At 45.6% G+C, this 18,186-nt stretch overlaps 1 protein-coding gene across 1 annotated transcript in view; it reads right to left on the bottom strand.

Annotated features, from left to right (window-relative positions):
- Positions 1-18,186, bottom strand: part of LOC120020218 (zinc finger protein GLI1-like) — a 36,986-nt gene that overhangs the window by 2,893 nt on the left and 15,907 nt on the right. Inside the window, exons 8-15 of the mRNA XM_038963744.1 lie at positions 15,935-16,084; positions 10,580-10,744; positions 9,386-9,631; positions 8,816-9,128; positions 6,321-6,563; positions 5,701-5,930; positions 1,858-2,025; positions 114-1,271 (exon numbers count right to left, since the gene is read on the bottom strand). Of these exons, the coding sequence (XP_038819672.1) occupies positions 114-1,271; positions 1,858-2,025; positions 5,701-5,930; positions 6,321-6,563; positions 8,816-9,128; positions 9,386-9,631; positions 10,580-10,744; positions 15,935-16,084 (2,673 nt within the window). The remainder of the gene's footprint in view (positions 1-113; positions 1,272-1,857; positions 2,026-5,700; positions 5,931-6,320; positions 6,564-8,815; positions 9,129-9,385; positions 9,632-10,579; positions 10,745-15,934; positions 16,085-18,186) is intronic.

Genomic DNA, 18,186 nt, shown 5'->3' with positions numbered 1-18,186 from the left:
GAAACAGAAGAAGACAAAGGGTGAGGAGAAACAGAAGACAAAGGGTGAGGAGAAACAGAAGACAAAGGGTGAGGAGAAACAGAAGAAGACAAAGGGTGAGGAGAAACAGCCACCTGTTGTCCTGTCATGTCCATGCTGTCTGACAGAGGAAGGGGGTTTCCCTCTGCTGCTATCCCACTCTGGTCCTGCTCCTGACCCCACAGCAGAGCCTGCTGGGACTGCACATAGTTCCTCACCATCATCTCCTTCACCTGCATCATTGGTGTCTGAGACCGGCCCCCAGGCCCCAGACCAGCCGACCCCACGCTGAGGCCCCCGCTTTGCTGCTGCCCCTGTTGCATGGAGGCCTGGTTCTGGTTCTCCATCACTCCACCATGGAAGTTACAGGAGGGGTTAGTAGTCCTCATCATGCCTTGGCCAGGTTGCCCCTGCTGGGGGTAACTCTGAGGGGACATGGGTCCCATGGGCATGGGTGTCTGCCCTGGGTGGGGCCTCTGCTGTTGTTGGTGGAGCTGCTTTTGGCAGGCGTCTGGGTTGGCAAGGGCTGGATGATACTGCTGCTGCTCTGGTTTGATGTTCAGATTCTGGTGGCCTCCATCTGGGCCTTGGGTGTACAGACTCTGCTGGCTGCTGTAGAGACCCTGTGTCTGGGCTTGGCCCAGCATAGAGCCCTGGTCCTGGTACTGCATCCTTGTCTGGAGAGCTCCATGAGGGGTCTGGGCCTGACTGCTCTCCTCCCAGGGCCCTGCACCTCCATCGGGCCCTCCCTGGCCCACGCGGGGGTAGTGTGGTTCAGAGGGGCTGAGCTGGCAGGTACTCATGCTGTACTCAGCCTGCTGTAGCAAGGAGTTGGACATCCCCTCTGGGTGGATGGGTCCCCCTTGCCCCATCTGGCCCTGGCCTGGTCCCCTGGTAGTACCCTGGTAGTGCCCACCCTGCATGGACGTCTCTGTCGCTCGCTGATAGCCCTGCTCTGGGCAGCCCAGGCTGTCGTGGCTGGGTGATAACTGGCTGGAGGGACCCCCCATGTGGTGGTTCTGGTAGCCCAGGAAGCCTCTCTCTCCTGGGGGAAGCATCATGCCATTGTCCCTGGCATCCCCGGTTCCACCATGGGCGTCCATGGCCATGGCCTCCATCATGACGTTCTCTGTGATGCTGGGTGGCCGCGGGGATAACATATGGCGGGTGATGTTGGCGTCTGACCCACAATTCTGCAGGGCATTCCTCCGGCCCATCATGGCCAGGTTGTTCAGGCTATTGAAGCGTTGCACCTTGGGAAACAAATTCAAATCAACATTTGTTTTAAGTGTTTAACAAATACATGTTTCTACTACTACTACTACTACTACTACTACTACTACTACTACTGCTACTACTGCTACTACTACTGCTACTACTGCTACTACTACTACTACTGCTACTACTACTATTACTACTGCTACTACTGCTACTACTACTACTACTACTACTACTGCTACTACTGCTACTACTGCTACTACTACTACTACTACTACTACTACTACTGCTACTACTACTACTACTACTGCTACTACTACTACTACTGCTACTACTACTACTACTACTACTACTACTACTACTACTGCTACTACTACTACTACTGCTACTACTACTACTACTACTACTACTACTGCTACTACTACTACTACTACTACTACTACTACTACTACTACTGCTACTACTACTACTACTGCTGCTTCTACTACTACTGCTGCTACTACTACTACTACTACTGCTGCTACTACTACTACTACTGCTACTGCTACTGCTACTACCACTACCACTACCACTACCACTACTACTACTACTACTACTACTACTAGTAATAATAATAACAACCTTGGGAAGGGCATGGGGGTTGCCAGTGGAGTGGACGGGGTCACTGGAGCGCCGGGTGGCATTCCCTGGGGCTTGGTGGGGGTAGATGACCCCAGTGCCATACTCTCCCGTGTTGGCACTTTGTCTCCTGGGACCGCCATACTGCAGGAACGCTGGCAGCGGCTGACCCTGGGAATAATACAAATAATAATACACTTTATTTGTATTAGGGAGCAGTCCAAATGTACACCATTGTTACCCCAGAGGAAAATGGGGGAGGGTCATGGTTTTTCAATTTCAGTCAAGGGGAGAGTTTAGTATGTTTAACTCTAGTCTGGTGGAGGGTCATGCATTTGTAATCAATTACATGTCATATTGCTCCGGGTTTGAGAATTAGTTGCTTAGTATAGTGTCTCGATGTGTGCCCGATGATGCCCCTCATCCCTGATTCTCTGCTGGGTGTGCAATATCAAGTGTGCCGAGTGTGGTCTCAATAAAATGATCCATAGTCTATACTATAGGCCAGGGGTATTCAACTCTTAACCTACGAGCAACAGTCCTTCAACAAAAATACAACAAAATACTGTGCAACTTCTGGCAGGTGTTTACTGTGAACACTGAGGCTGTACCCGCTTTAAGTTACAGTTTTAACATTGGTCAAGTAGGGTACGGTGGATATTTGATCATAATGTAGGCCTACCAGAGTGGCCTACCATCAAAAACAAGGGAGAAAAATGCATCTGGCACTGTGTCCCATAACATTTTAACATGGAAACAGCTGTTCTATCATTCAGCCTACAGTAACAGCCAATGTGTGGTGTTCAATGGAGGCCTACATTCCATGAGACTTTAAAAAAACATGCAGGGCTTGACATTAACCTGTCAATTAATTATTATTCCCTTACCATTATTACAGAGAATCAGACAAATTATTCTACCCTCTGCCTATTGGCTACTTAGCTTACTCAAGATCGTCTCTAAAAAAAGCTCTTTGCCTGACTCGATTTTCTAAGATGGCTAGAAATGCACACATGTTGTGCTCTAGTAGGAAGCAATCACTCCCCCATTTCTGACTAGAAATGATCTATAACTGCGCTAATAACTCACTATCTAGCAAAGAATATGAACAAATGTGCACTGGTGGCTAAATGCAGCTCTCGCTTTGATCTCAAAACAAGCTAATCTACCTACGACCGCTCATGCTGTAAACACAGTCCAGTTCTAAGTGAATGGCACAGATCCATATATGGAAATGGCTATTTACATATAGGCCTACCGCAGCTCTGATTGGTTATGGCGCACCGGTCTGTGTAGAGTACAGGGCCTGAGTTGTGCCTGTCAATGCAATAGAATTCTACTCCAATGCCTGCAGCAAAATCTCTTGCACAGTTAGTTTTGCATACTAAGTCTTTTATAGTTCATTTTGTTTTGGTATGTTACATTGAAAGTGGCTAATATTACGTTGATTCGATCACAATTTTCCAAAGTGGAGCGAAATGTTGATAGTGTTAACTAAAAGCGGAAAACTCTAGAAAGTTTAGTGAAGTTCAATCTCGTGCTTCTCTGCACAGGCTGATATTTATTCTGCACGGCAGTCCAAGGGGAGCTGCAAGACCGCGCAAGCACTCAGCCTAAAGGCTCTGCATGGTCAATCCTACATCTGCAGTGGCAGTATAGCATTTACTGCAATGTTTCCTCCACAGAAGTCAGAGCAAACTTTATTTTTGCGTTTCGCGGAGCAGAGCTATTGTGAAGGAAGTTGTCAAGGAAGTGAGTTTCTGTTAATACATGTCCTCCCGCCTCCACCTACTGTTAACCAATCATGTCAGTCCGGAGCTATACAGAGCCATCTGCGTTGTTAAAGGCGCTGCATGGTCAATCTGACGTCTACATGGGCTGTGTAGCGTTTACGGTGATACGGCCTCTGCAGAAGCTAGGGCATTCATACTCCTTGCGCTTCGCAGAGCAGCACAGAGCTGTTGTCAAGGAAGTAAGTTTGTGTTTATACAGGACCTCCCGCTCCCACCTATCGCCAACCAATCACGTCAATGCAGAGCTACACATGGTCCTCCGCATTGTGACAACATTTGGGAGGCGCACGGCGATGCAGTATGGAACTCGATTTGGCGAGTAACACCCTTCATACGGAGCTTTCGAAACACATTTCAGAGCAAGCATGAACTGGCTTTTAGAGGATAACACTGCCTACGAGGTCTGGAGCTTGATGGTTTTCTGTTCTACCTGATACTTCATTTCCCCCACCTGGTGTCCCAGGTCTAAATCAGTCTTTAATTAGAGGGGAACAATGGGGGGGGAAAGCAGTGGAACTGTCTTCGAGGTCCAGAGTTGAGTTTGAGGGCTACAGGCCTAGGCCATACAAAGATCATGCTCAGATCAGCACAGGGCGTGACTCCGATGCATACGGGATATCTGTGGTTTGTCTCTATGACATTCAGAGGCTATGCTACATACAACCTTCTATAGCTGAGGACACAAAACATGTACTTTGCTTGGGAAGTAACGTGATTCTGTCACTATGAATTGACGTTCAACAGACTATTAAACAACCTACTAACTTTAAATCAGTCAGGAGCAAGCCAGGTAGCCTAAGAAGGAACGAAAATGAATAATGTAGGCTATATTATTATTATTATTTCAAGGCTTTAGCCTGCCATTTAAGAAATCAATGGTGTTTGTTACATGATACTGGCCGGCAGGAGCACTCAGCAATTCAACAACATGTCTATACATTTCGCATTTAAGCCGTATACAAATAATAAATAAATAAATACTTTGAAATGAAATAATAATGAAACAAAAAAAATCCTTATTAGGCTATACCAGCCGCAATTGATATCGTAAAAATGTGTGTGTGTGTGGGGGGGGGGGGGGGGGGGGGGGGGGAGGCACAGAAACTCACATGAACACCTTTTGTCAGATAACACTGTTAAACTGAGTATTTATGCTACTGCAAGCGATCATCAGAGAACTCGGAACGACTCAAAAACTCCCCAGCTTATGCTCTCCAAATGGACGTTAGCTGTGAGGGCCGGGATGCCCGTAAATTAACCTTTGTTCGCTCTACATGTCGGGAGATTCCCGAGGACATATTGTTCTGTTTCATGATTCCCGAGGACATATTGTTCTGTTTCATGATTCCCGAGGACATATTGTTCTGTTTCATGATTCCCGAGGACATATTGTTCTGTTTCATGATTCCCGAGGACATATTGTTCTGTTTCATGATTCACGAGGACATATTGTTCTGTTTCATGATTCCCGAGGACATATTGTTCTGTTTCATGATTCCCGAGGACATATTGTTCTGTTTCATGATTCCCGAGGACATATTGTTCTGTTTCATGATTCCCGAGGACATATTGTTCTGTTTCATGATTCCTGAGCATGCAACGGCACAGTGTGCTACGTGGCTATATTGATGAAAACTGATTCCATGGGATTGAATCGTGGGCTTTAGCGTAGATGGGGCTCTATCTATGGCGGGACGGCGGGCAGACCTCTACACTCTAGTTGAATGAATGTGGCTCGCTCTACCATATGGACACATTGTATAATACACCCACTGTGCTAGAATGGATACACCGAGAGCAACCGGTGGCAAAAGAGCTGAGCACAGAACTCTTGAGATATACTGCAGCAGGTAACTTCCATTGTAAACTACATCAAAACACATCCAGTGTTCACAAAACTATCTGGAGATATGTGATCAGAGCATGACCATGTTCCCACTGAGGCTTGGTGGTTATTGAGGGGGAGTTTTTGGAAAGCTATTTTTCTTATTGAGAGTGGAATACAAACACATATAAGGAATAAGATATTAAGAAGACAAAGACAAGTGTTCACCTGGTACTCGCTGAGGAAACCTCCTCTCCTCCTCTGTGTTCCTGGTCCCTGCTCCATACTGGGTAGTGGGGTTGGGGGTGGGCCGCCAGTGGCTGCTGCATACTTAGCCTTCAGGCTGTACTGCTGGGCTGGCGTGAGACTAGACATTTCTGGTAACCCTCCTCCTGCCCCACCTACACCACGGCAGGGTCCTCCTCTGCAGCTGGTCTCAGGGGGAAGGGGGTCACCTCCTCCCTGGTCAGAACCCAGGAACCCTGCTGGAAATGTTAAAAACATGTTGGAAATATAATGCTATAAACGATCAAACTAAAGAGAGTAGCACACTCCATATATAAACTGGGTATTTACCAACTTTTCAGCATCACTGTGCCTTCTTCACACAAACTCTTTTTTTCTGGGTGTGCGCCAGCTCATGGTTTTTTTATTCAAATAGAATGCTTACACACATTTGATTGTAAAACCAATTTTATTGTAATACTTTCACAAACATTATAAATATTACTTTGGAGTGCATTTTTTTGTCCCTAAATACATTTAGGTTATCATGTCATTTCATATGCCATGGAACATGTTAGAATTACAAACAGCATCTTGTGTGAAATGTCTGGAAGGGAACCCACCTCCTCCTCCTCCTAGCTGGGAGACCTCGCTGGAGCGCCGGCTGGAGAGGTAGGGGGAAACCATGGAAGAACGGCGGCTCACTGTGTAGGCCGAGCTCATGCTGCTGGTGCCACTCCCCCTCCGGTCACTGATAGGACAGACCATGCCAGAGGATCCACCCCCCAGCTCGTGATTGGACAGTTCCATGACTCGGCGGTTGGAGAGGAGGGGCGAGGGAGAACACATCCCTCCCATCATCTCCCCTGGACCACATGGAGAAACAAAGCAGGACTAGAACCATCAGGTTAACAGTATAGAGGTGGCACAGACAATACTACAACAGGAAAGAGAGCTATAATTCTTTTAAAGTGAATATTATTTTTTGTGTAATCTAGTGACATGTGTAAGATATGATCTTATCATCGTAATGATTTTATCACAATGAGAATAATTTGTTTAATTTTAATTCGTTTAAACTCTTCAAAGGATGATCAAGATGAAAACATGCATATTTGATCTAAAATCAAGTCAAGTGTCTTCAGTCCAGTACCTGGCAGTACCTTACTATCTGTCAGTCAAGTGTCTTCAGTCCAGTACCTGGCAGTACCTTACTATCTGTCAGTCAAGTGTCTTCAGTCCAGTACCTGGCAGTACCTTACTATCTGTCAGTCAAGTCTCTTCAGTCCAGTACCTGGCAGTACCTTACTATCTGTCAGTCAAGTGCCTTCAGTCCAGTACCTGGCAGTACCTTACTATCTGTCAGTCAAGTGTCTTCAGTCCAGTACCTGGCAGTACCTTACTATCTGTCAGTCAAGTGCCTTCAGTCCAGTACCTGGCAGTACCTTACTATCTGTTAGTCAAGTCTCTTCAGTCCAGTACCTGGCAGTACCTTACTATCTGTCAGTCAAGTCTCTTCAGTTCAGTACCTGGCAGTACCTTACTATCTGTCAGTCAAGTGTCTTCAGTCCAGTACCTGGCAGTACCTTACTATCTGTCAGTCAAGTGTCTTCAGTTCAGTACCTGGCAGTACCTTACTATCTGTCAGTCAAGTGTCTTCAGTTCAGTACCTGGCAGTACCTTACTATCTGTCAGTCAAGTCTCTTCAGTCCAGTACCTGGCAGTACCTTACTATCTGTCAGTCAAGTGTCTTCAGTCCAGTACCTGGCAGTACCTTACTATCTGTCAGTCAAGTCTCTTCAGTCCAGTACCTGGCAGTACCTTACTATCTGTCAGTCAAGTGTCTTCAGTTCAGTACCTGGCAGTACCTTACTATCTGTCAGTCAAGTCTCTTCAGTCCAGTACCTGGCAGTACCTTACTATCTGTCAGTCAAGTCTCTTCAGTCCAGTACCTGGCAGTACCTTACTATCTGTCAGCCAAGTGTCTTCAGTCCAGTACCTGGCAGTACCTTACTATCTGTCAGTCAAGTCTCTTCAGTCCAGTACCTGGCAGTACCTTACTATCTGTCAGTCAAGTCTCTTCAGTCCAGTACCTGGCAGTACCTTACTATCTGTCAGCCAAGTGTCTTCAGTCCAGTACCTGGCAGTACCTTACTATCTGTCAGTCAAGTGTCTTCAGTCCAGTACCTGGCAGTACCTTACTATCTGTCAGTCAAGTCTCTTCAGTCCAGTACCTGGCAGTACCTTACTATCTGTCAGTCAAGTCTCTTCAGTCCAGTACCTGGCAGTACCTTACTATCTGTCAGTCAAGTGTCTTCAGTCCAGTACCTGGCAGTACCTTACTATCTGTCAGCCAAGTGTCTTCAGTCCAGTACCTGGCAGTACCTTACTATCTGTCAGTCAAGTCTCTTCAGTCCAGTACCTGGCAGTACCTTACTATCTGTCAGTCAAGTCTCTTCAGTCCAGTACCTGGCAGTACCTTACTATCTGTCAGTCAAGTCTCTTCAGTCCAGTACCTGGCAGTACCTTACTATCTGTCAGTCAAGTGTCTTCAGTCCAGTACCTGGCAGTACCTTACTATCTGTCAGTCAAGTGTCTTCAGTCCAGTACCTGGCAGTACCTTACTATCTGCCAGTCAAGTGTCTTCAGTCCAGTACCTGGCAGTACCTTACTATCTGTCAGTCAAGTGTCTTCAGTTCAGTACCTGGCAGTACCTTACTATCTGTCAGTCAAGTCTCTTCAGTCCAGTACCTGGCAGTACCTTACTATCTGTCAGTCAAGTGTCTTCAGTCCAGTACCTGGCAGTACCTTACTATCTGTCAGTCAAGTGTCTTCAGTCCAGTACCTGGCAGTACCTTACTATCTGTCAGTCAAGTGTCTTCAGTCCAGTACCTGGCAGTACCTTACTATCTGTCAGTCAAGTGTCTTCAGTCCAGTACCTGGCAGTACCTTACTATCTGTCAGTCAAGTGTCTTCAGTCCAGTACCTGGCAGTACCTTACTATCTGTCAGTCAAGTGTCTTCAGTCCAGTACCTGGCAGTACCTTACTATCTGTCAGTCAAGTCTCTTCAGTCCAGTACCTGGCAGTACCTTACTATCTGTCAGTCAAGTTTAATACCTGTGAGTGCAGGCAGCTTGTTCCCCCCACCGCAGCATCCGGGCGGAGTTGGCCTTCTGATCTGTTTCAGCTTCTCTATCTTCAGGTTCTCTAGTCTCTTCAGGGCATGTGCTGACATGCCCCCCATCCCTGCCCCTGAGCCTCCCGCCTCGCAGCCTCCTCCTACCCCTCCGTCCTCCAGAGCGGTCAGGTCCTCCAGACTGCCAGCTGCATTCAGGTTCATCTCCACACCGCTGTCGTTGTTGTTGGCGCTCCCCAGTGGAGAGCGCTCGCTACTGCAGGAAGACTGGCCACCCGGGCTGGGCTGAGACTTCTGGAAGAGGGGAGAAAAACGAGAGAGAGAGAGAGCGAGAGAGAGACAACATGTCACTTAAAACCCCAATCCACATGTTTTACTGTCAAAAACAACCCCACCACTTGTTTATCTATAACGGCTGAGGGATGGGGCTGGAGAAATGAAACCACTCTCAAATTCATAGACTCATAGAGTCCACAAAATCAACATGAAACCATATTCAAAGGAATACATTGTTTATTTACAAAGACACGAACTCTCCAGTCTAAACTCACCAGAGTGCTCTCAGGTGCCAGCAGTTTGCAGTCGTCCCTGTGTCCAGCCTCCTCTTTCTCCAGCAGCAGTTCACCACGCTGTCCACCAGAGGTCAGTGATGAGCCTGGCTGCCGAGGCCCAGTGTCTCCTCTATGCTTCTTGGTGATGTGAGCCTCAGGGCCGTGGACTGTCTTCACGTGCTTCCGCAGAGAGCTGGGGTCTGTGTAGCGCTTAGTACACCCAGAGATCTTACACACGTAAGGCTTCTGCAGAGGGACAGGAGGACACAACACAGCACACATGATTACACACGTCAGACGTTTTTATTTAAAAGTGATTTCTTAGGCCATCTGTCTTTCAAACAGTATTTCAGAAAACATTAGATACATCTGTGAGATAAATTATAGATATCGATGTTATTCATATTTTATTCATTTTTTAATTTTTATTTAACCTTTATTTAACTAGGCAAGTCAGATAAGAACAAATTCTTATTTACAATGACGGCCTACCCCGGCCAAACCCGGACGACGCTGGGCCAATTGTGCGCCGCCCTACAGGACTCCCAATCACGGCCGAACGTGACTTAGCCTGGATACCGATAGATTATTCACTAGTTATTCGTAACAATTCATAACACAACTTAAATCTATAATTTGAGTGAACAATCCCTTTAAGCAGGTGAGGATGTAAGCGGTTAGTGTGATTGATTGATTTACAGCGTGTACCTCGTTGGAATGTGTGATTGGTTGATTTACGGCGTGTACCTCGTTGGAATGTGTGATTGGTTGATTTACGGCGTGTACCTCGTTGGAATGTGTGATTGGTTGATTTACGGCGTGTACCTCGTTGGAGTTAGTGTGATTGGTTGATTTACAGCATGTACCTCGTTGGAGTTAGTGTGATTGGTTGATTTACGGCGTGTACCTCGTTGGAGTTAGTGTGATTGGTTGATTTACAGCATGTACCTCGTTGGAGTTAGTGTGATTGGTTGATTTACGGCGTGTACCTCGTTGGAGTTAGTGTGATTGGTTGATTTACGGCGTGTACCTCGTTGGAGTTAGTGTGATTGGTTGATTTACGGCGTGTACCTCGTTGGAGTTAGTGTGATTGGTTGATTTACGGCGTGTACCTCGTTGGAGTTAGTGTGATTGGTTGATTTACGGCGTGTACCTCGTTGGAGTTAGTGTGATTGGTTGATTTATGCCGTGTACCTCGTTTGAATGTGTGCGGTTCTGGTGCTTGGCTCTGTCCGAGGCGTTGGAAAAGGCTTTGTTGCAGCCCTCGTGTTCACAGACGTATGGTTTCTCCCCCGTATGAGACCTCAGGTGGGTCTTCAGGTTCTCCAGGCGAGAGTAGGCCTTATTACAGCCCTCAAACTGAAACAACAGACAACTTATTACAGCCCTCAAACTGAAACAACAGACATCTTATTACATACAGCCCTCAAACTGAAACAACAGACAATCTTCAAGCTGCATACGGGACCCTATTCCAACGAAATTACTGAAACAGCTGCTTCCTGTGCTTGGCCCTCCTATGTTGAAAATAATTAACGGCTCTCTATCCACCGGATGTGTACCAATCGCACAAAAAATGTCAGTAATAAAGCCTCTCTTGAAAAAGCCAAACCTTGACCCAGAAAATATAAAAAACTATCGGCCTATATCAAATCTCCCATTCCTCTCAAAATTCTTTGAAAAAGCTGTTGCGCAGCAACTCACTGCCTTCCTGAAGATAAACAATGTATACGGAACACTTCAGTCTGGTTTTAGACCCCATCATAGCACTGAGACTGCACTTGTGAAGGTGGTAAATTACATTTTAATGGCGTCAGACAGAGGCTCTGCATCTGTCCTCGTGCTCCTAGACCTTAGTGCTGCTTTCGATACCATCGATCACCACATTCTTTTGGAGAGATTGGAAACCCAAATTGGTCTACACGGACAAGTTCTGGCCTGGTTTAGATCTTATCTGTCGGAAAGATATCAGTTTGTCTCTGTAGATGGTTTGTCCTCTGACAAATCAACTGTACATTTTGGTGTTCCTCAAGGTTCCGTTTTAGGACCACTATTGTTTTCACTATATATTTTACCTCTTGGGGATGTCATTCGGAAACATAATGTTAACTCTCTTTTGACGAACATATCAAGACTGTTTCAAGGACAGCTTTTTTCCATCTACGTAACATTGCAAAATTCTGAAACTTTCTGTCCAAAAATGATGCAGAAAAATGTATCCATGCTTTTGTCACTTCTAGGTTAGACTACTGCAATGCTTTACTTTCCGGCTACCCGGATAAAGCACCAAATAAACTTCAGTTTACACGGCTGCTAGAATCCTGACTAGAACACAAAAATTTGATCATATTACTCCAGTGTTGGCCACTCTACACTGGCTTCCTGTTAAGGCTAGGGCTGTTTTCAAGGTTTTACTGCTAACCTACAAAGCATTACATGGGCTTGCTCCTACCTATCTTTCAGATTTGGTCCTGCCGTACATACGTACACATATGCTTCGGTCACAAGACACAGGCCTCCTTACTGTCCCTAGAATTTCTAAGCAAACAGCTGGAGGCAGGGCTTACTCCTATAGAGCTCCATTTTTATGGAATGGTCTGCCTATCCATGTGAGAGACGCAGACTCGGTCTCGACCTTTAAGTCTTTACTGAAGACTCATCTCTTCAGTAGGTCCTATGATTGAGTGTAGTCTGGCCCAGAAGTGTGAAGGTGAACGGAACGGCACTGGGGCGACGAACTACCCTTGCTGTCTCTACCTGGCCGGTTCCCCTCTCTCCACTGGGATTCTCTGCCTCTAACCCTATTACAGGGGCTGAGTCACTGGCTTACTGGTGCTCTTCCATGTCGTCCCTAAGAGGGGTGTGTCACTTGAGTGGGTTGAGTCACTGACGTGATCTTCCTGTCCGGGTTGGCGCCCCCCTTTGGGTTCGTGCCGTGGGGGAGATCTTCGTGGGCTATACTCGGCGTTGTCTCAGGATAGTAAGCTGGCGGTTAAAGATATCCCTCTAGTGGTGTGGGGGCTGTGCTTTGGCAAAGTGGGTGGGGTTATATCCTGCCTGTTTGGCCCTGTCCGGGGGTATCGTCGAACAAGGCCACAGTGTCTCCCGACCCCTCCTGTCTCAGCCTCCAGTAATTATGCTGCAGTAGTTTATGTGTTGGGGGGCTAGGGTCAGTATGTTATATCTGGAGTATTTCTCCTGTCTTATCCGGTGTCCTGTGTGAATTTAAGTATGCTCCCTCTAAATCTCTCTCCCTCTTTTCTCTCTCTCTCGCTCTTTCTCTCGGAGGACCTGAGCCCTAGGACCATGCCTCAGGACTACATGGCATGATGACTCCTTGCTGTCCCCAGTCCACCTGGTCATGCTGCTGCCCCAGTTTCAACTGTTCTGCCTGCGGCAATGGAACCCTGACCTGTTCACTGGACGTGCTACCTTGTCCCAGACCTGCTGTTTTCAACTCTCTAGAGACAGCAGGAGCGGTAGAGATACTCTGAATGATCGGCTATGAAAAGCCAACTGATATTTACTCCTGAGGTGCTAACATGTTGCACCCTCTACAACCACTGTGATTATTATTATTTGACCCTGCTGGTCATCTATGAACATTTGAACATCTTGGCCATGTTCTGTTATAATCTCCACCCGGCACAGCCAGAAGAGGACTGGCCACCCCTCATAGCCTGGTTCCTCTCTAGGTTTCTTCCTAGGTTCCGGCCTTTCTACGGAGTTTTTCCTAGCCACCGTGCTTCTACACCTGCACTGCTTGCTGTTTGAAGTTTTAGGCTGGGTTTCAGTACAGCACTTTGTGACATCAGCTGATGTAAGAAGGGATTTATAAATAAATGTGATTGATTGATCTTATTACACTCCTCAAACTGAAACAACAGGGATCTTATTACATACAGCCTTCCATCTGAAACAACAGGGATCTTATTACACTCCTCAAACTGAAACAACAGCGATCTTATTACATACAGCCTTCCATCTGAAACAACAGGGATCTTATTACATACAGCCTTCCATCTGAAACAACAGGGATCTTATTACATACATCCTTCCATCTGAAACAACAGGGATCTTATTACATACGGCCTTCCATCTGAAACAACAGGGATCTTATTACATACAGCCTTCCATCTGAAACAACAGGGATCTTATTAAATACAGCCTTCCATCTGAAACAACAGGGATCTTATTACATACAGCCTTCCATCTGAAACAACAGACATCTTATTACATACAGCCTTCCATCTGAAACAACAGGGATCTTATTAAATACAGCCTCCCATCTGAAACAACAGGGATCTTATTAAATACGGCCTTCCATCTGAAACAACAGGGATCTTATTACATGCGGCCTTCCATCTGAAACAACAGGGATCTTATTACAACCGGCCTTCCATCTGAAACAACAGGGATCTTATTACATACAGCCTTCCATCTGAAACAACAGGGATCTTATTACATACAGCCTTCCATCTGAAACAACAGGGATCTTATTACATACAGCCTCCCATCTGAAACAACAGGGATCTTATTACATACGGCCTTCCATCTGAAACAACAGGGATCTTATTACATACAGCCTTCCATCTGAAACAACAGAGATCTTATTACATACGGCCTTCCATCTGAAACAACAGGGATCTTATTACATACAGCCTCCCATCTGAAACAACAGGGATCTTATTACATACAGCCTTCCATCTGAAACAACAGGGATCTTATTACATACAGCCTTCCATCTGAAACAACAGAGATCTTATTACATACAGCCTTCCATCTGAAACAACAGGGATCTTATTACATACTGCCTTCCATCTGAAACAACAGGGATCTTATTACATACGGCCTTCCATCTGAAACAACAGGGATCTTATTACATACAGCAATCCATCTGAAACAACAGGGATCTTATTACATACAGCCTTCCATCTGAAACAACAGGGATCTTATTACATACGGCCTTCCATCTGAAACAACAGGGATCTTATTACATACGGCCTCCCATCTGAAACAACAGGGATCTTATTACATACGGCCTCCCATCTGAAACAACAGGGATCTTATTACATACAGCCTTCCATCTGAAACAACAGGGATCTTATTACATACAACCTTCCATCTGAAACAACTGGGATCTTATTACAACCGGCCTTCCATCTGAAACAACAGGGATCTTATTACATACAGCCTTCCATCTGAAACAACAGGGATCTTATTACATACAGCCTTCCATCTGAAACAACTGGGATCTTATTACAACCGGCCTTCCATCTGAAACAACAGGGATCTTATTACATACAGCCTTCCATCTGAAACAACAGGGATCTTATTACATACAGCCTTCCATCTGAAACAACTGGGATCTTATTACAACCGGCCTTCCATCTGAAACAACAGGGATCTTATTACATACAGCCTTCCATCTGAAACAACAGGGATCTTATTACATACAGCCTTCCATCTGAAACAACAGGGATCTTATTACAACCGGCCTTCCATCTGAAACAACAGGGATCTTATTACATACTACCTTCCATCTGAAACAACAGGGATCTTATTACATACGGCCTTCCATCTGAAACAACAGGGATCTTATTACATACAGCCTTCCATCTGAAACAACTGGGATCTTATTACATACAGCCTTCCATCTGAAACAACAGGGATCTTATTACAACCGGCCTTCCATCTGAAACAACAGGGATCTTATTACATACTACCTTCCATCTGAAACAACAGGGATCTTATTACATACGGCCTTCCATCTGAAACAACAGGGATCTTATTACATACAGCCTTCCATCTGAAACAACAGGGATCTTATTACATACAGCCTTCCATCTGAAACAACAGGGATCTTATTACATACAGCCTTCCATCTGAAACAACAGGGATCTTATTACATACGGCCTTCCATCTGAAACAACAGGGATCTTATTACATACAGCCTTCCATCTGAAACAACTGGGATCTTATTACATACAGCCTTCCATCTGAAACAACAGGGATCTTATTACAACCGGCCTTCCATCTGAAACAACAGGGATCTTATTACATACTACCTTCCATCTGAAACAACAGGGATCTTATTACATACGGCCTTCCATCTGAAACAACAGGGATCTTATTACATACAGCCTTCCATCTGAAACAACAGGGATCTTATTAAATACGGCCTTCCATCTGAAACAACAGGGATCTTATTACACTCCTCAACCTGAAACAGATTCACAATGTTTTATAACACCCATCAAATTGAAACACGTGTACAAATATACATTATGTGGACTGAAAGCCAACGTCTGATTCAATCAGTGTCAGGTAGAGAATCTCCATAAAAGCCGCATACATGCACTGTGAGTATACTACCTGTACTGTACCTCTCTCTCTCTCTCAAACTGATCTTCGAAACGGAATTATTTGATGAATTAAACATGTGATTCTAAACTGAATTCAAATTCATTTAACAATCCATTTCAAAGGTCTGTTTGAGAGAGAGAGAGAGAGAGAGAGAGACCAGGCTACAGTAAGTAGTATACTCACAGTACACTTATGTGGTTTCTCTCCTGTGTGCCTGCGCATGTGAACCACCAGCATGTACTGGGCTTTGAAAGGTCTCTGCTCCCTGGAACACTCCTGCCAGTGGCACACAAACTCCTTCTTCTCTCCGTGGATGTGCTCGTTGTTGATGTGCTGTGGAAGAGAGAGATATGTTATTGTCAAGGGTGTTCAGTCTTTACCAGGATGCTGTGTTATGTGTTCTCTAGACTAACTACTCTACACTGAGAGTTAGAGACCATTACTCTAGACTGAGAGTTAGAGACCACTACTCTAGACTGAGAGTTAGAGACCACTACTCTAGACTGAGAGTTAGAGACCACTACTCTAGACTGAGAGAGACCACTACTCTCGACTGAGAGTTAGAGACCACAACTCTAGACTGAGAGTTAGAGACCACAACTCTAGACTGAGAGTTAGAGACCACTACTCTAGACTGAGAGTTAGAGACCACTACTCTAGACTGAGAGTTAGAGACCACTACTCTAGACTGAGAGTTAGAGACCATTACTCTAGACTGAGAGTTAGAGACCACTACTCTAGACTGAGAGTTAGAGACCACTACTCTAGACTGAGAGTTAGAGACCATTACTCTAGACTGAGAGTTAGAGACCACAACTCTAGACTGAGAGTTAGAGACCACAACTCTAGACTGAGAGTTAGAGACCACAACTCTAGACTGAGAGTTAGAGACCACTACTCTAGACTGAGAGTTAGAGACCACTACTCTAGACTGAGAGTTAGAGACCACTACTCTAGACTGAGAGTTAGAGACCACTACTCTAGACTGAGAGTTAGAGACCATTACTCTAGACTGAGAGTTAGAGACCACAACTCTAGACTGAGAGTTAGAGACCACAACTCTAGACTGAGAGTTAGAGACCACTACTCTAGACTGAGAGTTAGAGACCACTACTCTAGACTGAGAGTTAGAGACCACTACTCTAGACTGAGAGTTAGAGACCACTACTCTAGACTGAGAGTTAGAGACCATTACTCTAGACTGAGAGTTAGAGACCACTACTCTAGACTGAGAGTTAGAGACCACTACTCTAGACTGAGAGTTAGAGACCACTACTCTAGACTGAGAGTTAGAGACCACAACTCTAGACTGAGAGTTAGAGACCACTACTCTAGACTGAGAGTTAGAGACCACTACTCTAGACTGAGAGTTAGAGACCACTACTCTAGACTGAGAGTTAGAGACCACAACTCTAGACTGAGAGTTAGAGACCACTACTCTAGACTGAGAGTTAGAGACCACTACTCTAGACTGAGAGTTAGAGACCACTACTCTAGACTGAGAGTTAGAGACCATTACTCTAGACTGAGAGTTAGAGACCACTACTCTAGACTGAGAGTTAGAGACCACTACTCTAGACTGAGAGTTAGAGACCACTACTCTAGACTGAGAGTTAGAGACCACAACTCTAGACTGAGAGTTAGAGACCACTACTCTAGACTGAGAGTTAGAGACCACTACTCTAGACTGAGAGTTAGAGACCACTACTCTAGACTGAGAGTTAGAGACCACAACTCTAGACTGAGAGTTAGAGACCACTACTCTAGACTGAGAGTTAGAGACCACTACTCTAGACTGAGAGTTAGAGACCACTACTCTAGACTGAGAGTTAGAGACCACTACTCTAGACTGAGAGTTAGAGACCACTACTCTAGACTGAGAGTTAGAGACCATTACTCTAGACTGAGAGTTAGAGACCACTACTCTAGACTGAGAGTTAGAGACCACTACTCTAGACTGAGAGTTGTCCCTATTCTGCTGTCCCTATTCACGTGCACTAGCTGCTCCTGTCCCTATTCACGTGCACTAGCTCCTCCTGTCCCTATTCACGTTCACTAGCTCCTCCTGTCCCTAATCACGTGCACTAGCTTCTGCTGTTCCTATTCACGTGCATTAGGTGGTGCTGTCCCTTTTCACGTGCACTAGCTTCTCCTGTCCCTAATGTACTCACGTGCACTAGCTGCTCCTGTCCCTAATGTACTCACGTGCACTAGCTGCTCCTGTCCCTAATGTACTCATGTGCACTAGCCTCTCCTGTCCCTAATGTACTCACGTGCACTAGCTGCTCCTGTCCCTAATGTACTCACGTGCACTATCTTCTCCTGTCTGTAAGGTATTCACGTGCAATAGCACCTCATGTCCCTAATGTACTCACGTGCACTAGCTCCTCCTGTCCCTAATGTACTCACGTGCACTAGCTGTTCCTGTCCCTAAT

This window comes from Salvelinus namaycush, chromosome 2 (genome assembly GCF_016432855.1).
Source record: "Salvelinus namaycush isolate Seneca chromosome 2, SaNama_1.0, whole genome shotgun sequence".
NCBI lineage: Eukaryota > Metazoa > Chordata > Actinopteri > Salmoniformes > Salmonidae > Salvelinus > Salvelinus namaycush.
The sequence above is the reverse complement of the archived record's forward strand: the minus strand, read 5'-3'. Positions and strand labels throughout refer to the sequence as shown.